At 38.6% G+C, this 22,089-nt stretch overlaps 1 protein-coding gene across 1 annotated transcript in view; it reads right to left on the bottom strand.

Annotated features, from left to right (window-relative positions):
- COL1A2 (collagen type I alpha 2 chain) overlaps positions 1-22,089 on the bottom strand; it is a 69,543-nt gene that overhangs the window by 27,979 nt on the left and 19,475 nt on the right. Inside the window, exons 7-31 of the mRNA XM_085630839.1 lie at positions 21,965-22,018; positions 20,876-20,929; positions 20,629-20,682; positions 19,324-19,377; positions 18,165-18,209; positions 17,895-17,948; positions 17,740-17,784; positions 14,041-14,094; positions 13,062-13,160; positions 12,909-12,953; positions 11,379-11,477; positions 11,180-11,233; positions 10,962-11,069; positions 10,230-10,283; positions 10,035-10,133; positions 9,093-9,146; positions 8,546-8,644; positions 7,960-8,013; positions 6,048-6,101; positions 5,905-5,958; positions 5,648-5,701; positions 4,705-4,749; positions 1,761-1,859; positions 1,520-1,627; positions 213-266 (exon numbers count right to left, since the gene is read on the bottom strand). Of these exons, the coding sequence (XP_085486965.1) occupies positions 213-266; positions 1,520-1,627; positions 1,761-1,859; positions 4,705-4,749; positions 5,648-5,701; positions 5,905-5,958; positions 6,048-6,101; positions 7,960-8,013; positions 8,546-8,644; positions 9,093-9,146; positions 10,035-10,133; positions 10,230-10,283; positions 10,962-11,069; positions 11,180-11,233; positions 11,379-11,477; positions 12,909-12,953; positions 13,062-13,160; positions 14,041-14,094; positions 17,740-17,784; positions 17,895-17,948; positions 18,165-18,209; positions 19,324-19,377; positions 20,629-20,682; positions 20,876-20,929; positions 21,965-22,018 (1,647 nt within the window). The remainder of the gene's footprint in view (positions 1-212; positions 267-1,519; positions 1,628-1,760; positions 1,860-4,704; positions 4,750-5,647; positions 5,702-5,904; positions 5,959-6,047; positions 6,102-7,959; positions 8,014-8,545; positions 8,645-9,092; positions 9,147-10,034; positions 10,134-10,229; positions 10,284-10,961; positions 11,070-11,179; positions 11,234-11,378; positions 11,478-12,908; positions 12,954-13,061; positions 13,161-14,040; positions 14,095-17,739; positions 17,785-17,894; positions 17,949-18,164; positions 18,210-19,323; positions 19,378-20,628; positions 20,683-20,875; positions 20,930-21,964; positions 22,019-22,089) is intronic.

Genomic DNA, 22,089 nt, shown 5'->3' with positions numbered 1-22,089 from the left:
TGGTACATGTTGCTATAATGATATCAAACTCAAATACGTGTAAAAGTCCACCTTATTTTAACCTGGTAAAATTGTATATTCACTATGCATTTCAAGATGCAGTATTTAAAAAAAATATATAATAGAGGACCTTGTGTGTCCAGTGTAGTGATCTGAGAGTACAGGATTGAAACCCCAGCAAGTATTGTGTATAATCAATTCAAAGTACTTACACGTGCACCATCTCTACCTTGGTTTCCGTATTCACCTCGGTTTCCAGATTCACCCTAGAATGAAAAAAAACGTTTGTCATTGTTCTAGAAAGCGCAATGTGTTCATCATGCTTCATAATGGCCGGGTTCTCTGTGGCTTTGCAGTACTGGGTATGTGTACTTCTTTATCAACTTTAAGGAGCTGGTGGGCATTACTACGACAGTGCCAGCATGACTTGGGCTTGCTCATCCAACATTTGAGCATGGAAGTCCACTAATAACTAAACAACATTTGGATTGTTTTGAAAATTTTACATTTATGACATTCCCTATCTTACAAAATTCACTTATGTCTTGCATGGACATAAAATAATTGTACTGATTTTCCATGCAGCTGCTTATTTCCAGATATAAGTGATACTGGCATCACATAGGAATTATCCAAATGTGTTCCCCATCTTGCATCATCTTTACGTTTGATATTCTCAGAAATGTATTGTTCAGTGTTTTTTTTTTGCCGTCATGTTTTGCATTTTAAGGTTTACAAGTTAACATAAGTGATGATATTGTTTTGCTCCAAGCCTGAGAGTGTTTTTGGGAAAGAGGCATCGAATCTGCACAAAAATTAAAGGCCTTTTAATCTCAGATTAGAGTGGTGTCAAAGGTGCCTAAAGACCTCAAATGTGGGCTCTTGTTGGTTCAGTAATATTGAGATGAGTATAGTTTATTAGTGAGACAAACATTGTGATGTATCAAGCTTTGCTGTTGTGTTTGTTCCAATTAGCATCACCAGAGGCATCTGAGAAAGTGACCCTTTTCCAAAACCTCCTTCTGGCCTTGCTACAAATCCCGATTTGGGTGCAAACTTCCATTTGTGCCTAAATGAAGGTTTCGGGTCAGGCAGAAGTTGTACACAGCACACTATTTACCCCCAAGATTTTCCCAGGTGTTATTCCAATCACAGAACAGGAGAAAAAAGTCGATTCATGAACTAGCCCCTACTGTGAGTTTAAAAACTAAAACAAGCTACGCAGATAGTAAATACTGTGCCTCACACAATTAATATTTACAGGTGTACAGTTTGTTCCTGGATTAGCACAGATGTTATAATTGAGGCCTAAATTGTTAAGTTTGCTTTCTATGATAATTTTGAGTTATACATTGTTTGATGTGTCCTTTACACCAGTCATTGTAGAACAGTAGTGTTTTTTGTTGTGATGCACACCAATTAGAAGCGCAGTGGAAAGCAGAGGGGAGGTTCACAATCCATTAGTATATGTATATGGAGAGATACAGTAGGTGAGGCATATCACTGTGTTTTCATTTACCTTCTCTCCTTTGACACCTGGTGTTCCAGCAGCACCTCTTTCCCCAGGAATTCCACCGGAGCCAGATGGGCCAACACTACCAGCTAAACCAGCAACGCCAGGCTCACCCTTAAAAACACAAGAGAAAGAAACGTCATGAAATTGCTGCTTTCAGACATTTTAAACAACATTATCCATATAACGAGGATCCCTTTTAAACTAATTTCATAATTATTTAAAAAGGTGGAATAGTTGAACTTACCTTTGTACCATCAGGGCCAGGAGGGCCAGATGGACCACGGGATCCAATGGGGCCGACAGGTCCAACAGAGCCGCTTTCACCTGGAGCACCGCGCTCACCCTAAGAAAGACATGTTGATTAGTATAGGTACAAGGTTCATTTTATTTAAATACATAGAAGTTTTGAGTGATATATAGCAACATATATAACAACAAAACTGCAAACCAAAAAAGGTCTGGAAAACTTCAGCTACAAGTAAATATTTATGAAGCACTGGCCTTTCTTAAGCAATGTTCTTTCTTAAATTAAGGTTCGACTAAGAGATTAGATCAGTGGACATATGCTATGCACAAATTCATAAGCTGGAAAGTAATACGTTGGATTGTCAAGCCAGCTCTTTTCCTGTGATATGCTATTTTCATAGCAAAGCCTTAAATTATTTGCTCTTGAGAAGGGTACATTGATATTGAGTGATTTTGCTTTAGAGTTCTATATTAATTTATGTTAATCTTGCTTTTCTGATTTTTTTATGGAGGCATTATCTCTGTGAACAACATGTGGAGATAATTGTTAATGACACTGTTTGCCACCCACGTATATATAACTCAAGTGCTAAAGTTCAGATATATAAATTACAATCAACCCGGTATCAAGTTTGCATAATGAAAGTTATGACCTTTAAGTTTGAAATGACTATTAAATAATGCAGTATTCATGCATATGCCACTGCAATGCAATCCCTAAACAAGATTTCACATCAGTCGTCCGAGTACTTCCTTCTGCTTACTACAAGCTCTACTTCTACTGCTCTACCACTCTACCTCTCTACCCTGAATCATTGCTTAAGCAATTTCAAAGAGATTACTCTATGAAATATTTGAGGCAGTATCTTTGAATTCAGAAAATTCTTCAGAATGTGCTGCAGATAGTTGTTATGAGAGAGGAGTAGAAATATACCTAGTATGAAAATACTTTCCTCAGCAGGCATGGCAACCTATATTCAGAAGTACTGATTCATGGCATTCCAGTGGTATGGTCAGTAGACAAACACCGGACTCGAAAAAGTCTTTGGCAATGGATACACGTCGAGAGAGATCGCGATCGAAACAATACTGTTCGAGCGGTGAGAGTATTTGAGCATCGAAAGGGAATCGAACGGCTTTGACCCGGAGCGCAGCAAATTACATCTGAACCCGATGGTGGAAAAAAACAATCTAAGGATGGAGTCGATGCCCATGCGCACTACTAACCAGAGGAGGAGTCACCTAACCCGAGACTACAAAGACTTCTACAATAACAAAGTGCAAACATCCGAGCCGAACACCAGATGGCGATCTATGCAAAAGTATGCGATCTACAGCTCATATGCCTCAAACATATTTCTCATGGCTATGTGTGAGTAGACAGGCACAAATTATTTCACAACAAAACTCAAAAGGGTGAAAATGAAAATTGAATGAAAAACAAAATTCGAAAGATCCAGAATGTGATTGTAATTTACGTCCAACAAAAAAACAACAAATAGAGCACAGTGTCCACTCTCAATATGGTTTTTTATTTGATTTACTTCCCATTTTAACTATCATAATGGGCTCTTATCTTTATGGCTTGTAAGATATGAATGTCCCCACTTTCCTTTCAAAATGATAATATTGCTTTCATAGTTTTCACATTTAATGTAATTGCTTCTAAGGATAGATTAATTCAATTTCCAGCATCAAGAAGGAGAAGCATTTGGAGCTTCAAAAGATTTTGTTCAGTTCACCATGCTTAAGGTTTAGACAAGCTGCTATAGGTTAAAGCAAGCCACTGCCAAGGCCTGCAATGGACCAAGGATTACATTAATGGAAGCTAATATATATCTCACGAGAGATGCTTCGATAAAATAAAAATGGATGGAATCTTATAAAGAAAATACCAGAAACATTAGCTCGCTGAAAATATACACAAAAGTTTCCAATAAAAATGTGTTATGGAAAACAACGAAATAAGCCATTGGTTGAGAAAATGGTTACATAGAGTGAGACAATATACCAGTCATTCCTGCCATGTGCCCTGGTGAAATACCATTAGTGTATTTTGTAGTTTTTCCTTGAGGCAGTTGCTAGAAGATCTATGATTGCTGCCAAAATAGCAACTGTTTGTCACTCCTGCAAAGCCCTTATTTGAGCATCCAAAAAGCCAACTGAGACTTCTGCAAATGGTTTAAAATCAAGATACCCATTGTGTCTACCAGGCCCGCATTTCACAAAGGCTGGGACTTTATTGCTCAAATTACATTGACTTCTTATCCACAAAACAGTTTTATTTAAATCTCTTTCAAAAGTACACAAGTGCCTGTTTGGGGAAGCCCCTGATTTTCTCAAAGCAGGACTGCCTACTTACACATACACAACTAGAGCATTAAGATCTGCCCATTCAAAACTTCTTCTGGTCCAGGTTTTAAAAAATCTTCAGTGGATGGCAGGGTTTTTTATGGCTTGCCCTTCGACTTTGGAATCAGCTATCTCTTATGTTTAGGCAGATGTTTTCACATTTGGCCTTATGTAAAAGGTTGAAACCTATATTTTTAGCTCCTAATTCCCACATGCACATATTAGCTGCTAGCATCAAGAGACATTCAGGTGTTTGTGCCCTCAATACATTTTCTATATCATATCAAGATTCTCTATAACATGCACACCATGATTCTATGCTCGCAGGTTAAATAAGGAATAGGATGAGGAAAGAATGTTTCCCTTGTTCTGAACCATTTCACCCATTCAAATTCCACCTGGTAGTATCTCAAGGAGTCTGTGTGGGGAAAAGGCTGAGTCAAAGTGCAATTTGCATCCATCTCAGACTCAAATGCTGTGCGCAAACAACATGCGCGTCTGACTTTTAATTTACTGTTTGGCTTAAAATGAGCTTGTTAGTAAATTAATCACATTAATTGACAAAATACAAATTATAAATTCATACTTACTCGCACACCAGCAGGACCAGCAGGACCATGGTCACCAGGAATACCCTGCAACAAGTAAAACAGTGTTATTACATTTTAAAATATCCTATCAGACAAATAATCTAAAAGAAAACAGTGTACACTATGCTGTACAGTGTTCTTCGTCTATGTCTTGAATACATAGTGAAATCCAAAATTAAAACCTGAGTCCATTACAAAAGTTCTTCATTACAAAAAGGTAAATTAAGTTGTTGACAGGGTTAATAGTGACCTTTTGCGTGGGCATCACTGAAGATTTTCACAAGTGCTCAGCCCTTAAATGGCATCTGTTCATTTTAGTGGCTTATTTAGAAATGTAAGAGTGATGTCAGGAGTTCAATCAGGGTTCTCCAGACTTTAATATTCAGTGTATAAATAACAGGCTGGGACTGCGTCTGGGATTCCTTCTTGAATCTTAACATGCGCTTATACAACCTTTCACAATTAATTTTGAAAGCACAAGTTTTTAAAACTTTACGTTAAATGCCAGGTTTAGCTTGGTAGAAGAAGACTGAGGAGTAGTAGGGTTTAACTAATAACAGAAAAGAAGTGAGAGGGAGTGGCCATGGCAAGGGATGGGCTTCACAGTTATTTTTTAAGTATTTCTACTACTACTACGACTACTAATACTAATATGTATTATCACAATATCAATTAATATTACTAGAAAACAATTGTATTTTACTAGTACTGGGTGGAAGAAAGCCAATAATGAATGGAAAGCCTCTTTTAAGATTTTTGACTGAACCACACACCTACCATGTTCAAAAGTAGGTGTCACTAAAAGCACATTTTCCAAAATATATTACAAATGTAATTTCCCACTGGGTTAATCACCAGCCATCTAATTTATAACGAGCTGAATTTATTCATTGATAGCAACTTTATCATACTCCCAAACATCTGTTCTCAGTGTATTACTTACCCTGTCTCCAGGTTTGCCAACTTCTCCAGCAGGACCTCCAGGACCGGGCAGACCCTAAAAAAGAAATAAGAAATATTCAAATACATCAATTTTTTCAAGTGTGAACATATCAAATGTTTAAAAAAAACATTAGATATTAGCATCATTCACTTAAGCTAGTAGAATGAACCTATGCAATGCTTGGACAGCTACATTTTGTCGAGTTCCCATGAGAGTTCAAAGGATTCTTGATAAAATGATACAATTGAAATTCTTACCTGGAAACCAGGAGCACCAGCTGGGCCTTGTTCACCTTTTTCACCAGAATTTCCCTGGAAAAGAAAATATATGATTAAATGAAGCGGTGCTTGTATTGCAAATTAGGTAATAGCATGACATGAGTGAACAAAATGATACTCACCACAACACCAATTGGACCTTGGGGACCATTGTTTCCATCGTTACCAGGAGCTCCCTAAAAAAACTTAAACATTCATTACACTTGTATTGTTTAATGTTATAAAAAGTACATGCTTTTTGTTCAAACTATGACCTGCTATTTCTCGACTGGTTTGCTATGTGTTTATATACACTTTACCCAGGTGCACCATAGCATCAGACTATAACGCATCTGAGCTCCTCTTCTTCTTAATATCGTAACATCAGCTGTTATGAGCACAGAGCAAGTGTTGCTACCGCTTGAGACAGGCCTGCACAAAAATAGTTTTTGCACCCACATTCAATTGTTTTAGAATTAGATAAACTTAAATTCCCCGTGATTACATTGGATTATCATTCAGTAATTCAAAGGGATATTGGACCATGATGGGTCCAGTTTGTTTAGCATGGAACCATTTTTAAAATAATTCACATCAGATTAGCACATATATTCTATTACTATTGTTCAACCTGAGGGATTGCTTTTTACTATGACTAATGAGTACCAGTCTTCAGTGGTTGTTTGACTTTAAAAAGCATATCCTATTATTTTATAGATCAATTATTTGCAAGCTGTTGTCAGAAACCTGTAAAGACTAGGGGGTCCATTAGGATAATGGATAGATCGCCACCGCCCGTATGGCAGTGGCGATCCGCCCGCTAAAAATCACCGCTCGCTGCTAATTTCCCCCCGCCACATTACCATGGCAGGGTGGACCCCGGCGGAAGGGAAGACCGTCCGCCGGTAGGCAATCCGCCCGATTGCCTACAGGGCGGAAAAGCATTTTATATGGTGGCGGTGTCTGGTAGACACCGCCATCCATATTACAATGCAGGCAGGCGGTTGTTGACATTGGGGGCCCTTAACAGGCCCCCAGGGATTCTGAGGGGTGGGGGGTGTACCCCTGCAGTTCCATGCACAACATGGCAGGCACAGTGCACGACATGCATTCTTGGCATTGTGGCGGGCGGTGCTGAGAGCACCGCCCGCCGCAATGTCAGGAATGCAGGATGCACCTGCCAGTGTGGCGGGCGCATCCTAATTTCACCTACGGGACCCCCGCACCAATGGTGGGCAGTCCCATTGCACGACAGGATGGCGGGCGGATAAAGTCCGCGCACCATCCTAATGACCCTCTAGGTGTATCCTGCAAGTTCTGATTTAAATGGATATTAATTAAGGGTTGTGATGGGTAGAGGTTTGTATCCTTGGTATTAAATTTGTCATCCTTGGCACTGTCCTTTCTTACACTTGGTATCAGGACAGGAAGGCAGCGGCATAGACAGAATGCAAGTGTGGCTCCGTTAGCCCAGTTTACTATAGTTTGCACTAATGCCTATTCCCTAGCCTTTCAAAGGGACAAAAAGCAGGCTATTGATGGAATAAAGGGTTGACCTGGTGATGTAATTGAAGGTCAAATGGTGTGTGATGTCACTTCCACTACCCTGCATTTTAGTAATCGAACTCCATGCTAATCTACTGCCTGATTCTGTATCCTTGTTATCACCATTATCTCAGGAGGTATGCTGTTTGCTACCATGTATTGAAATATGCCCTAAAGTTTGGGCAATCTAGATAGGTAGGGTATTAATAGACAGGAACAGTCCTTGCAACCAAAATAATCAGTGCATGGGATTCAGAATACCGTACTGCTCTACCCACACTGTTTTCCCAAGATAGCATATGGGGCAGATTGTATAGACACAAAAACCAGAACTGAGCCTAATTTGCAATAAAACCCTGATATAAGAGACAGAATAAAGCTGATAAAATGGTGTGTCCGATCCATCTATTCGTTTCTAACAATGAAGCATAGCTGAAGGTGTTATGGGTGTTTTAGATTCACTATGATTACAATTAACTTATTAATACAAAAGAAGAAACAAATACATACCCTAACACCGGCAGGTCCAACGCTACCCTTGTCACCATTCTTGCCAGGCTCTCCCTGTGTATCATAAACAGAATCTGATTACACAAAATACAATTCATGTTCTGATTTTAAAAAGTTAAAGAGCATATTTTAATTTTAGAATGTGGATGTTATTATGGCACTGATAGCGGAAAGAAACTGTGAGAAAATTTCATTTTATGCAAATTCCAGATTGAAATTAACTATTATTTTGACGGGTAAAGGCAACCACACAGAGTCAAAGAGTTGAATTGTTACACAACCATAAAACTGAGAAAAATAGTTATGTCTAATTTAGCTATCTTTTGATCCACAAAGAAGCTAAAATCATGGTGGGCTGCCTTCAATAAGCACTTAATTTACTCTTTCAACCATTCGGGCATCACTTTTGCCAGAAAATGCTTATGGCAATAAACTGCAAGAGGCAACATTTTCCATGTTAATTAAGTACAATAATTTGATTTTAATTAAGGGAAGTCTGAATTTGCCTCATGAAGATTTCCAATGCCATAAATGTCTCTGATGGTGCAGGTGGCACTTTACTCATATCCTAGGCCACTTTACTTACAGCTGGGCCCTTTGGACCAGGGAATCCTATGCTGCCAGGCTCGCCTCTAGCACCAGTTGGACCAGCGGAGCCAGTACGGCCTTCGATGCCCTGTGGACCCTACAAAAGATAAAACATGATTTCATTAGTATAAGGCCAGGCATCTTTAAGATTCCATTCATCCATTTGATCAGAAAAACATATCCCTATGCAGAGCTGGATTTGAACATGTCCATTTCCATAATCTCAAATGCTATAAAATAGTCATCTCCAGATGGCCATTAATGTATTCAAAGCAACCACAATTTAGATTCATTCATTTTTATGTAATGCTTACTGCAACATTTAGTTGAAGGAAGCACTAAAAAGTAAAAGGGTTCATTATCACTCATCTCAATTTCCAAAACACCTGGTTTGTCCCAACTGATCTTTATATCAGTGGTATTATCAAGAGCCCTGCCCACATAGTTAGAACAGACTAGTAAAGATTGTTTACTTGTTAACATTATCTTCTTTAAAATATGTACACATGCTGCACTGCTTTCAGACATGAGAATAAAACACTTACAGCGGGGCCTTCTTTGCCTGCAGGACCTGAATTACCAGGGAAACCAGGAATTCCCTAGAACAAAAAATATATTATGTTAAAAAAACGGTACTGGTGATTATCTCATATACTTACTTTTGAAAATTGTAGTTACTTCAATTAACATTACTTATACACAAATACATTATTTCCACATTGTGATACTTTCAAACATTTCATTAAGACTATTTAGCATCCAAATCTAAACTAACTGCATCAAAGTGAAGAGAATCAATTGGGGCAATACATTTTCTTTATAAATTATTATTGACGCTATCCTTTGTGATATGTTTTACTTCAAACATTTATTTAGGGCAACACTGTAGAATCCTAATAATTGTTAAGTAGTGTTTGAAAAATAAAAGATGGTTTAATTATGTTATAATATTATTGGTGTAAGGATTGAAATGCTAATTCTTGAAATGGTGTCACCCAACTGGCTACAGGTTTTTCATCCCAGCTTTCTTAAGATAACATTTTCTATATGCAAACTGATGTCTGTTTAACTTCCTTACTTTGGCATAGAGAAAAGGGACTTGAACTGCAACAGTTCACCACTAAGGTGAATGATCTCGTGCCACTTTGAGGTTTCTGTAACACATGGGCATTGATAGATAACACCAGAGGGCTAAATTCACTAAGTTCCACAGGATTTAAAATTTGTACTATTTGCTTAACTTGGATCTGCTGGGTATTATTTGCATAATGACTGATTATACTGAATTACTAGTGACACAGAACTCAAAAATTGCTCTCGTACCTGACAGCAAGTACCATGCTCTAGCATGCTCAGAAATCTTCAGCTTTTGACTTAGGCCTGAACATTTCAAAAATCCATTCCACTGATTGTCTTTGCCTTTTATTTAAAGTTATTTCCTTACATTTCCTAAAGATCATAATGTATAAACTTAAATTTCAATATACCCTTGCTCCTAAGAGACCAGGCTCGCCAGGGCGCCCTGCATCACCTGAAGGGCCACGAGCACCAGAAGGACCAGAAGAACCACGACTTCCAGGAGCGCCCTAGAAAACACCAAAGACAATGACTATGAGTTACATAACCATGAATCATGAGTAGTAATAGCAATATTTCAGTATCATTTCAGTCTGTAAACTTACCATTCCACCAGCTCTGCCATCAGCACCAGGGAGACCACGGGTTCCAGGAACACCCTACAACGTGATAAATAAACATAATAAATACAATAAAAAAGTTATGTAGAGTCATTAAGCAAAATTATTAGAATACTTGGTCCATGAATGCACTATATTGAACGTAAAGCAACATGAGGGAGATTTGGCATAATTCATAAAGGTACTAGCACACATTAAAGAGTTCTGAGGATATTCTAGTCATTTTAATTTAAGATATAATATCATTCTGATATGGACACTATGGCGGACTACATGTACTATATGGCGTTAGAAAGGTCATCTTAATACATAATGCCCTTACAAAGTTTTTCTGGAATGATGGTCAAAGTGGAAAGATTTCCATATACAACTGACTCGTATTCACAATGCACAACTTGATAGTTTCTTGATAATGATAAGTAACTAAGTCTTTGGACAACAATTAATATGGGTTAAGAGCACATTTTTTATCATTTTTAGGAATGAACACTTAAAGGACCAGTATTATAGATATATAATTTAAATGTCATTTTTCCATTGATAATGCACATGTGCTATAGGGATGATATATATATTTGCTACTCTTGTACACAGCAACTTATAGAGGGCCTTGAACATATTCTTTGAAAAAATAGTTACAAAGTTATCAGAAGCTAAATTATTATGTTTGCCATTCTCTAATCCACAATTTCATAACCACGATGATCATAAACCTACCCTTATGCCTGCAGAGCCAGCAGGGCCAGAGGATCCAGGCTCACCATTTGGACCTCTTTTGCCTTCTTCTCCAGATGGACCAGCATTACCCTGGGGGCCAGCAGATCCCTGAAGGAGACAAATACAGCAAACTTTGAGACAAGGATCAGGTCAACATGTATGGTTGGTTTTCAACTCTGCCAGAATATTATATTTGGAAGAACCTGTTTGTTACTTACAGGTTCACCCTTGGAGCCAGTATCTCCCTTTCCACCAGCAGTTCCTGGGTCACCCTACAGCAAAACAGAAAAAAACTGATATTATGATTATTCTGTATCAAGAGGTGTCCATTTACTGACCAAGAACCTTCATCATTTGTGTGACTTGCTTTAAAATAATTAGCAAATAAGCACTGTATTTGAAAACAATTGTACTTACAGCAAGTCCCCTGGCACCAGCAGCGCCAGATGCCCCTTGTGGGCCAGGAATACCACGTGGACCAGGCAAACCAGGAGCACCACCCACACCAGGAAGGCCCTGTAGTAGAGAAACAATTACTTAGGTACAGCTGTTATAAAAAAACAGTATCTACATCATTTGGATAAAGTAACATGAATTTAGTCCTAAATGACATAAGCACATGTCACATAATAACTATCACCCTTGACAAACAATTAAGGATTAGTAGCTATTATAGAGTGCATTAATAAGTGTTAAATTCCTGCCTCATTTTATGGACACAAGCTGGAAGCAAGGACATATACTAAGAGCGTTAACTGAGGAATATCAGGGGAGCAGCTTCGAATGTTGCTATCCCCTTTGTTAGGGCTGGCATTGCCCTTGCTACCCTTCGTCTCCATGATCATAAAAGTGGTGTCACAAGCAAAAAAATAATTACAGGACTCTAAAATACTTGTTTCCTTTCTATAGTTTCCACTCCCTGCACTTACCCTTAGACTCCCAGCCGCTAATACGGGGTGTTGAGGGGCTAACGGTTTACATGTTGTCATGTGATACTAGCACATCGCACTTGAAAAGTTCCCTGACACATAATTAAAGTTTGCGAGTCAACCACAGTGAGAGTCACACTTTACTGGCCCTTCACCTCTGTGCTTTATGCACCTTGTTTGTTTTTAAGCCGCCCTTCTCTGAAACTGTTTGCCTTGTTCAAGGAAGGGTGGCATTCCCATGGGGGTCTGCCATGTTCTGGAACTTCTCGTGTTTCCATGGCCATCTGCTTCTTTTATTTTGATGGGGGAGGCGGCATCACCTGTACCCCCTGTTTATTTTGAAAAGGTTTTCCCCACAACCTTCAACACATCCTCACTTTTTTTTTTCTGATTCCCCACCAGCTTCACACACACTGTTCCATCAAACAGTGAAATGCAGGCAGAAAATTATCTGGTGACACAGAATGTGTAGCCAAAGCTGCATGCCCTGTCATGTTATGGGTGTCAAAGTGCGTATGATATCGCTCCACTAACAATCAATGTTAATCCATATAATGTGAGGGAAGTCTACCTAATAGCTTCTAATGCTCAATGGAATGTAAGCTTTTCCCACCTGTCACCAAAATCCCATCTTTCGATGAAAGGACATACAACAATTGCCCCAGTCTGCTTCACTTCTCTGCTCTTTCACTCAACTCGAAGGTGAGAATGTAAGCAAGCCACAATCGATAATGGTGTATTTTAAGCCTTTTACTCAGCTGATATCTGGGTCTAACAGAAAATTAGGCTGAGACTATTTCAGAAGTCTCCAATAGGCATCACTTTCTTTTGGAATAATGGTTGACATTTGGTACTATAGCTTACTGCAAGGCTTGACTTTGTGGGCAGTGACCAGTAAGGACATGTTTGAACTAATTACAAAAATATTTGCATAATCTTTATTTTTGATGTAACTCATCATATTCCTCATCACACTGGGAATGTTTAAAAGCACCTCATTATGAATAATATTACTCACAGCAGCACCTTTTGCTCCAGCGACACCATTAGCACCAGGATTCCCCTGTTAGAGAAAAGAAAGAAATGTGTGTTACTAATATTCAAGGTATCACCCTTCTTTCAACTTTTAACAAAGTAAATATCATAAAGGAAATGTTTGATCTGTACTTACAGCAGGTCCAACAGGGCCAACAGAACCAGGGAGGCCAGGATCTCCTCTAGAACCAGCAGGACCAGAAGGTCCAGTGCTTCCAGCAGAGCCAATTTCACCCTATTGGAAAAATATATCTACATTACTTGCGAGTCTTTCTAGATTGTTTTCAATTACCAGTGACACACATTCTTATAGACAGACAGACAGACAAACACAGACATACCCAACACACTAACTCTCAAACACAGAGACACTTCCCTGCATTTCTTTTACGATGATACAGAGGCAAACATTAATTCTAATATGATAATACATATCACTGGCTACTTCCTTTGCAAGATTTTGTGGCAATTATGTATGAGCAGGTACTGAGATAGAAGCCGTTGTCTACAGAACAATGATGGGGAGGTCTATGAGTCATCAGAAGTAAAGGCCTAATAAGTTGTACATAAAATCCTTGCAAAAGTTCTAAAGATTCTTATAATACAAACCAATGTCTGCTGCATCCATTCCATATATTTAATAGTTGGTCAGTCATGCAATTTAAGGCCACTGGTCACTCAGACATATTGCCATTGGGCAGCATGAATTATTCAGCAGTAGCCTCCCATGTTGATTTACGTCTTATGAAGGATGCCAGATTCTTTTTTGGTTTTCAAGTTATGCACAAAACAATAGCTTCATAAGTTTGAAACTGTACCTATTTGCAACTTAAAGCATGCTACTCTAGCAATGAAGCAGTGGTAGGTACGGGAAAATCCTGCCTTGACATTAGGCTAAACTTTTCATATTGGAAATATTTAATTGAGTTATTACTAGGTTAAAAGTACCACAACACAGTCAAGTACATTAGGCAGCTAATGGAAATCTGGATATATATTTGTAATGAATGGTGAAAAATACAACTCAAAAGGTCTTCTTTCTTGGTGGAAAATTGAGCATGCAAAGGAGTAGATTTCATCAAATGGAAATATTCAACCTGAAGGGATATCCTTACCTTGGCACCGGGGGCACCTGGAAGGCCTGGAGCACCAGCAGTACCAATAGGGCCCTGTAAACATTTAAACAAAATAGACTCATAAATGTGGCAGCAGACATTGTTAAGGCAATAGATTAAACAAAATTGATAAGCCTACTGTCCTCACGTTTATCAATTCTTCATTTTATCCCCGATGATATTAAAAACAGATTGGAATGGTATTAATATGAAATTTATATTCAAAGTCCGGGGTCTCAGTCGGGTAATTTAAAGTAATTTAAAGAACTTTAAAGTCTGACTACAACTATTTAGTTTTTTAGCCCACACAAGAACTAGTCTTGAATATTGAAGAACTATCTTGCTTCACTCATAGTCCAAAATAATTAGGTGCAGTGGGTTGTATCCTATTCCAAATCGCAATTTGTCCTTTAACCGTAGACATGTTGATTATGGGCCTTGTAACAAGTTAGCCAGATTTATTAGCAGGAATACCAGCTGACCATAATTATCATTTCCATCGTGTATGTCCACACTTAAATCTGGCTATTGTGATTTTTTCTACCCAGAATAGAGAATGACATGCAGACCTGGGTTTATCAGACCAATATCTGTATGCTGATCCTGATTCTGTGTATAATAGCTGGGCCTTTTCTGCTCCCAACAGGTGAGAACTACGAATGGGGATCCCTGAAGTCTGGGGGCCTGGGTATCCATGCGTAGCCCCCCCCCGGATGATGGATGGCAGTGGGGAGTATTCCATGCTCCCTGTACCATAAGACAAACTCAATGTTTGCTGCCAGCCCATGTCTGTCCAGCTCTCTGTTTTACAGCAACCATTTCCACCTAGGAAAATCATTCTCAGTATTTCCATAACTACTACTCCCATGTACGGGAACACTTAGTACTTGTGATCAAACAGAGCAGTGTTCCATTCGTGGATACCACTCCACTCAACCTGTAAGTGGGCCTTATATTTTAAAAATAGAGACATGGGAATCTGGGCAATTTAAGATTGTTGAAACAATGGACAAAATGTGATACTTGGATCTGCAATATTTCGTCATTACATCAGCAAAAGCTTAACATATTTGAACATTGGTATCTTTAAGGTATTTAACTATGTTTCATTCTAGGAATGGTTGCATGGGGTTATTTTCGGCATTTGTTGTTGATAAGGAACATATTTAAGTTAAGTTGACTGACTGAAAGAAACGTGGCCTATGATAGTATAGGTATTACACACATACATCAAGTAGTGTGTTTGATGATGTAGTATGTTTGTCATAGACGTTAATGGTCTGAGGAAGATTATAATAAGTTTCATGTGAAACAACCTTGTCAGAAATGCTTAATAAGGCCTTGTCAGCTTGTGATGGTTTGTAGGGTTAACACAATGGAACTGTGAACTACTAGAGCACAGTAGATAGTCATGATTCCTCAACGAGAAAATTTGGTATATGGACATTAAGTAATCTATGTGACTCCAGCAAGAGGGCTATTTTTGTCAGCCTGCAGGCGTCACATATACTGAATGCTTGGGTGAGAAACTTAGAATTTTAGAGAGAAGGAAACTCCTTGTCTGCCAGCTGCCTTATGCATATATATGGACCATCAGTTTGTGCTTGCACTGCAGACACCTCTACGGTAATATAGTAAGAGAAAACCACAAGGGTGCTTGAAGGAATGGTGTGGTTACATTGAAGTGGGGTGTGGAAGAAAACCTAAACTGTTAAAACAGCAATGTGGAGAAAAAATATTATGAACTAGGCAAAATGCGCAGCAAACAGAACACCAGGGATTTGGGGGAGGTTAAAAAAAAATCAGTTATTTAAGGTAATCAAACATAATGGCCCGAGTATAATGGCAGTTGGACAAGCGTCTGACCACCATCACAGCAGGATTGGGACTGATCGCCAATTAGTCAGCGGTGCCACATGCCAAATTATGATGTGACTGCCGTGTAGGCAGTCGGAATCATAGCTTTTTTCATTGTGGCTTGTGCTGCGGCCCGAAAAAGATCACAGTACAAGCTGCAATTGAAAAGGGTATGTTTTTAAACATCCATGTGCCAGACAACATGTGGTGCCTGACACTCGGTGTATGGCTGTTTGGGGGGGGGCAACCACAGGTCCATGGGGGACAGGGGTCCTGCTAGGGGCCCCAAAGTCCCTTTCTGACAGAAAGGTTGACGGAAAGGGACATCGTAATCCCTACAGCGGAATGTCAGTCAGTCCCTCCGACCAATGTCATCCGACTGACCGCATCATAATGAGGCAGTCGGACCGCTCTACTGGATGTAAGTCAGACCGCCACCGACGGCCTGTCGGTGGCAGTCTGACCAACATCCTAATGAGGCCCAATGTCTTTTGTGTTACCCTTCATCCTCTCCATCACATGCCTTATATCTTCCTTTTGTCTCCCAATTAAATCCCACGCATTGCAACTATCCCTTACTATGCATAAAGGGGATTTCCAAATCAAATTGCAGTTCAAACGCCAATGGTTGCAAGCCTCTCCATTGTCACAGACTTTCTCAGTGACAACATCTTTGTAGTGTACAAGACGGGGAGCTTTATTGCATGTACATGTGTTTGAGCCTTTTAATGATCTTGGAGAGCCTTTCTCACAACACGATAGACCAGACTTCAGTCCTTGTTGGATATTTCACAAGAACATAATGTCAGATTACATCTAAAATTTCTTAGCACTTCTGATACTTCTTATGTTGGCATAAACAGTTCCTCTGCAGTCTCTGGGAAACAACAATGCTGCTTTCTCAGTGTGCATCTCACTGTGAGCTAGTATATGTCTACCTTTGATGGTATACCGTAAAATACTTAAATAAGCATGATAATTCATTAAAGGAAGATGAGTGAAAACAGTATGCCATCACTGCAACCATAAGAATATTTACAACATAGGTACAAAAAAACTACTTTAAAAATGTAACACATGGTACTACGGATGTGGGGGTGACTTCAGGGTTGGGGTGGGGGAGAAAACAGAGCCCAGAATAGGACTAGTGTGGAATAAAATCATGACATCACAAATTGAGGGTGTGGCAAAATGCACAGCACTTTGTTTATATATCTTGTTCCCATGATCTGTAGGTCACGGAGCATCATAGCAGGAAATCAGAGGCCCTAACATTCTAGTGTTATTAGAAATAAAATACTGCCAAATCTAGGTAACAAGGCAATGGCAATTCACTTTGGCATTCCACCCCATTACCGTACTAAGCCTCTAGGCATTGCTTGCTGCTACATGGGAGTGCAACGTCTTGATGGCTTGCATTATCCTGGTACAATACACTAGGCAGCAGATTATCCTATATTAACTTCAATACCTATTTTTTTTATTGGTTTATTTGGCACTTTTCATGCTTTTTTATCATCACATTATGGAGATTTACTCATTTTCATGCTAGAGATCATGTCCAACAGTGCTTTCTAGGAAATAGTTTGCTCTGATATGAAACTAAATTTACGTGAAGCATTTTGCTTTTACAGATTCTCTGCAAAGCCAAGTAAACCTTAACACAGAGACCTAAGCTTACACAACTTTATGGAAAGCAAGTATAAAATATGATATAATATCCCTCAAAGGGATTTTGAATATTTTCTGTTATTTATTCAATGGCCGCAAAAGCATTATTTTGGGAATTGATAACTTAGTATGATGCTGATTAAAAGGTTAATAATGAGTTTTTGTACTTACAGCTGGGCCACCTGGACCTGCACTGCCGTCACTTCCCCGAGCTCCCTTGGAAAAGTAAAAGATGGAGAATAAATATGTGAGTTCATGTACCATTTGTTACATGATAGGTGGGTTATTGTCAGCTTGGAAAATAAGCTATACTAAACATTACTTACAACTGGTCCAGGGCCACCTACACGCCCCCTCTCTCCTGGGAGGCCACGGGCACCCTACAAAAAGCATAAAGATTAACAATTAGCTAAACTTTTTTATGATATACATGTAGGAATATTTCAAGAACCATACTTGTCAATTCAAAGTTTAGCATTGGCCAGCGAGTTACATATATATGACAATATCATGCACCTATCCATTTTAAATATGAAAAGCTAAAGCATTATTTATTATTTCTTACCACAAAAAAACAATACGTTTTGCCTACTTACAGCTTGACCTGGAGATCCATTTTCACCATTGGCACCATTTTCTCCCTAACAACAAATGAAGAATTAAAAATGAGTGCACTGGTAATGTACAAACAAACTCCCTTGAAGCAAAGCTGAGCATGTTATAGGAAAGTTCTATGTATTAGGTAACATACGAGTCTTGTGGTTTCCATTTTCTGTAAGGTCTATGTAACAATCCTTCCCAATTATTTATGTTTAATGAGCAATTATGTATTTTCTACCATGCAGATTTTCTTCCTTAGCTATGCCCCAAATTCAAAAAACCTAACTTACTCCCCTACCAACTCAAAAAGACAAAGGACAATTTTTATATTGTGAAAACAAGATATACATCACAATGTAAAATTGATAACTCACAAGAAGTACATTTTCCTTGAGTATCCTCTTAATTGTGTTGATTATTGTGTTGTGTTTTTGTGCACTGTTGTTCAGTTGATTTTTATTATATCTGTCTGATTATTCCATTAATTGATCATGACTTCACATCGTTCAGCATGTTGTTATATCGAACAAAATGGTGGGCATATTGAATTTCATATATTAATGAAGGTTACAAAGGTAATGGATAAGTGAGGAACGGATTATATAAAAGAAGACAGTCCTATCTAGAAAGTTTAACATTTCTCTTCAGAGTAAACATTGCAACTAAAGGGAACACACTAGGTACAAATCTTCTAAGGTAACATGAAAATCCAAGCAGTCGAAGGAGAAAGACCAAGCAAACACCATAAAAACCTTCCTATAATTAAGTGAATTTGTCTTAATTTAGATTTGCCTGCTAGCAAAAATTGCAACATAATGGAAAGCGACTCCACTCACACATGACACAACTATTGATATCATTGATAAGATAGGGACTTGTGTCTTTCTCTTCTTGGTGAGGGCAAGAGCCTACAGAGCACAGGTCTTTACCTAATGGTTTACTTTTTCAACCAATGTTTAATCGGATGTGCATTTGCAAAAACATAGTATAGACTACTTTATTCAATAGAGAATTTGGCTCTATCTGGAAATGTCATCTAATTTAGAGTGTGCGTAGTAAATATCTTTTGCACCCTTGATCTTGTAATATTTGCCTTGTTATAGATAAAAATGAAATAGACATGAATTTGAACCGTGTTGCGTGAATGACACGTACCTTGGAACCAGCAATGCCTTGAGCTCCTTTGACACCATCAAAACCGTTGTGGCCCTGAAAAAATATATGTATATGTTATTTCTACACAACCTATTATCATCCAGTCTTTTTAGTTCATTGCATCTACTTTTTCTCATCATATGCAAATACAGACTCATCACATTCTAAACATAAACCTTTTAATAACCGTGCTGTCAATCTTTTCTGTGGATGCCCTGAAAACTAGATGTACACTGTGTCTCATGTACATTATGCACAGAGGATATATCCTTAGATTTAGCTATATAGTGAAGTATTTTATCTTCCAATTTGATAAGTGTGTCAAACAATGCAGACAGCTGTAGAATAGGTGTTGCTAATCCAATAAAAATCTGTAACTGTGTAACCAAGACTTACAGTTTTCACTTGGATATTTCAGTCCCACACATTCAAAGCAGGTTCAATGGTAAATGACAGAACCGTGAAACTACTGCATGCAGTTAGAAGATAAATTAAAGTGAATTTGCTCATGCTCTTTTCCCTGTGTAAAGACATGTTAAAATAATATAGTTTTTGGAATCCAATGGATATAAATGGGAGCAAAGTAGGCCAGAGACCACCACCTCCATGTTTGTTTTGGGCATTTTTTCTGTATAAAGAGATTACACTCTGGCTAAATTGATAGGCAGTATGTCTTGAATGTTGGAGATGGCTCATTAATGGTGGAAAGCTTTTACACTGTACTAGATAGCCTATATCACTCCTAATCTGTTGTGCTTAGAAACAGGTGGCCTAGCAACAAATATTTTGGGCTCAATATAAATGTTGTCTGCAAACACACTCTGTCACACCAGTGACAGAGTGTGCTTACCACTAACATGATGGTCAACTCACATTTTGACTATGGGAAGAGAATATTCCATCACCTCCATGACCAAACTTCTCCAACGGCCAATGGATTAAGGGCCGATGGAGAATTGGCTGTATGTCCACCTACCCAATTAGGATGGGCGGACTTATAACTGTTATTTACTGCCGTCACGCCAGGCACAACCTGGAGGTAAGGGGCAGTAAAAACAAAAGATTGCCCCTTCGCCATGGGAGATGGCTCCCGTGGCGAGGAGGACATTGTTTTTTTAATTTTCAAATCCAAAAACCCACTTTGGGTATTTGGAAACTTCGCTGTAAGGCTTCATCATTTTGTAACGGAGCCGTATAACTTATTTTTACCTTTGTTTTGATGTGACTTTTTTAAATATTTTTTCTGAAAGCTGACCACACTTGTATTAGCATTATCTCTTACTATTAAAGAAACAATTGTCTTACCCTGATTCCTTTAAAGCCAGGGAGGCCAGGTGTTCCAGGGAAACCACGGGCACCCTGAAAAAGAGTTACAATGCAGCGTATTTAATGAACTGAAGCAATAAAAATAGTATAAACATTTTCTCATTCATCCATCATGCTGAATCAGCAAACCACGTTTATTCATTAATACTAACTTTTAATATTACAGCAGTTAATAAACTGCTGAAGCCAGAGGCAAACAAAAAGAAAATAGTAAATGTTGTGTTACCTGAGTACCAACAGTGCCTCTCTCGCCAGGTCTGCCAGGTTTTCCAGGGTTGCCCTGAAGTTGAGTAGAGAGAATCAGTGAGTACATCCAACAAGTTGTATTATTAAAATTAAAAGAAATTGGGTAAGGTTTACTTCAATCTTTCTTTTTCTGCTGCATCAATAAAAAGGAAACTGGTGCTTTAATGGTGCCATACACTGCATAATAGCTGCAGTTTGAAGTCATGTGATCACAGTGGCCCATTAATGTATTATTGAACATGTTGTATATGCTCAATTCGTCATTTGTGTATTTGATAATAAAATACAACGTGCAACAAACAAGCATAACTCTTGAAAAGAAAGTGATCTGGGAGCCTCTTCATTATGTCACACCTCATCTATACTTGGATTGTTTAATTTTTTAAAGGCTCCATCCTGAGCTTTCCTCTATGAAGGCAGAAAGAACAGATCTCCACTACCAGCATGTCATAAAACATATGAAATGACAACTGATGGAAATCATGAGTTACTTATACAATTCGGGGGCATTGTTACAATTTATAAGTGGACAAGTAGGAATGGAATCCAAAAAGAGCATTGTTCCATAAAGCATTCTTCGGGAGATACTTCTTTGCGGTAGCTGTTTTGTATATTTTCTCAGTGAATTGACTTCAGGTAAAACTGTTCTTCACACAAAAAGTTAAGAAGTATCATCTTTTCCTGAATCTATGTCACAGCAGGTCGAGGGGAGAACCCATGGGAAAACTTCATTTTTGCAACTAGCAGTTGTCAATGAAGAAGCCAGCTGTGGTATGTCTCCAGGCAAAATAGGCAATTAGTGTATAACTATTGCAGGGTAATGCCCCACTATTTCTCTTTTGGCTTCAACATAAGATGAATAGGCAATTCTCTCACCCCACATGAAGAACACGCGTTTCTATATTGGTGCACGTGCTTCTATTTAGTGCCTTATTTGAAAAAGAAGCTTGTTTTGGAGTATTGTCTTTCTAGCTCAGCTTTTTGTGCCTTTTTAATTTGTTGATATCTTTGCAATAAAATAAGTTCCTTCCTAAATCAGACAAAATATTGCTGAGAAAATTTTACTTACATCTTCGCCGGACTTTCCAGGTGGACCGGTTGGACCTCGGCCACCCACAGGGCCCTGTTAGTTTGTAAAACAAAAATATGGAGATTTAGACAGTGCTGCAATCTACCTGCAAGCAAAGGTGTGTG

This window comes from Triturus cristatus, chromosome 10 (assembly GCF_964204655.1).
Source record: "Triturus cristatus chromosome 10, aTriCri1.1, whole genome shotgun sequence".
Taxonomy (NCBI): Eukaryota; Metazoa; Chordata; class Amphibia; order Caudata; family Salamandridae; genus Triturus; species Triturus cristatus.
The sequence above is the reverse complement of the archived record's forward strand: the minus strand, read 5'-3'. Positions and strand labels throughout refer to the sequence as shown.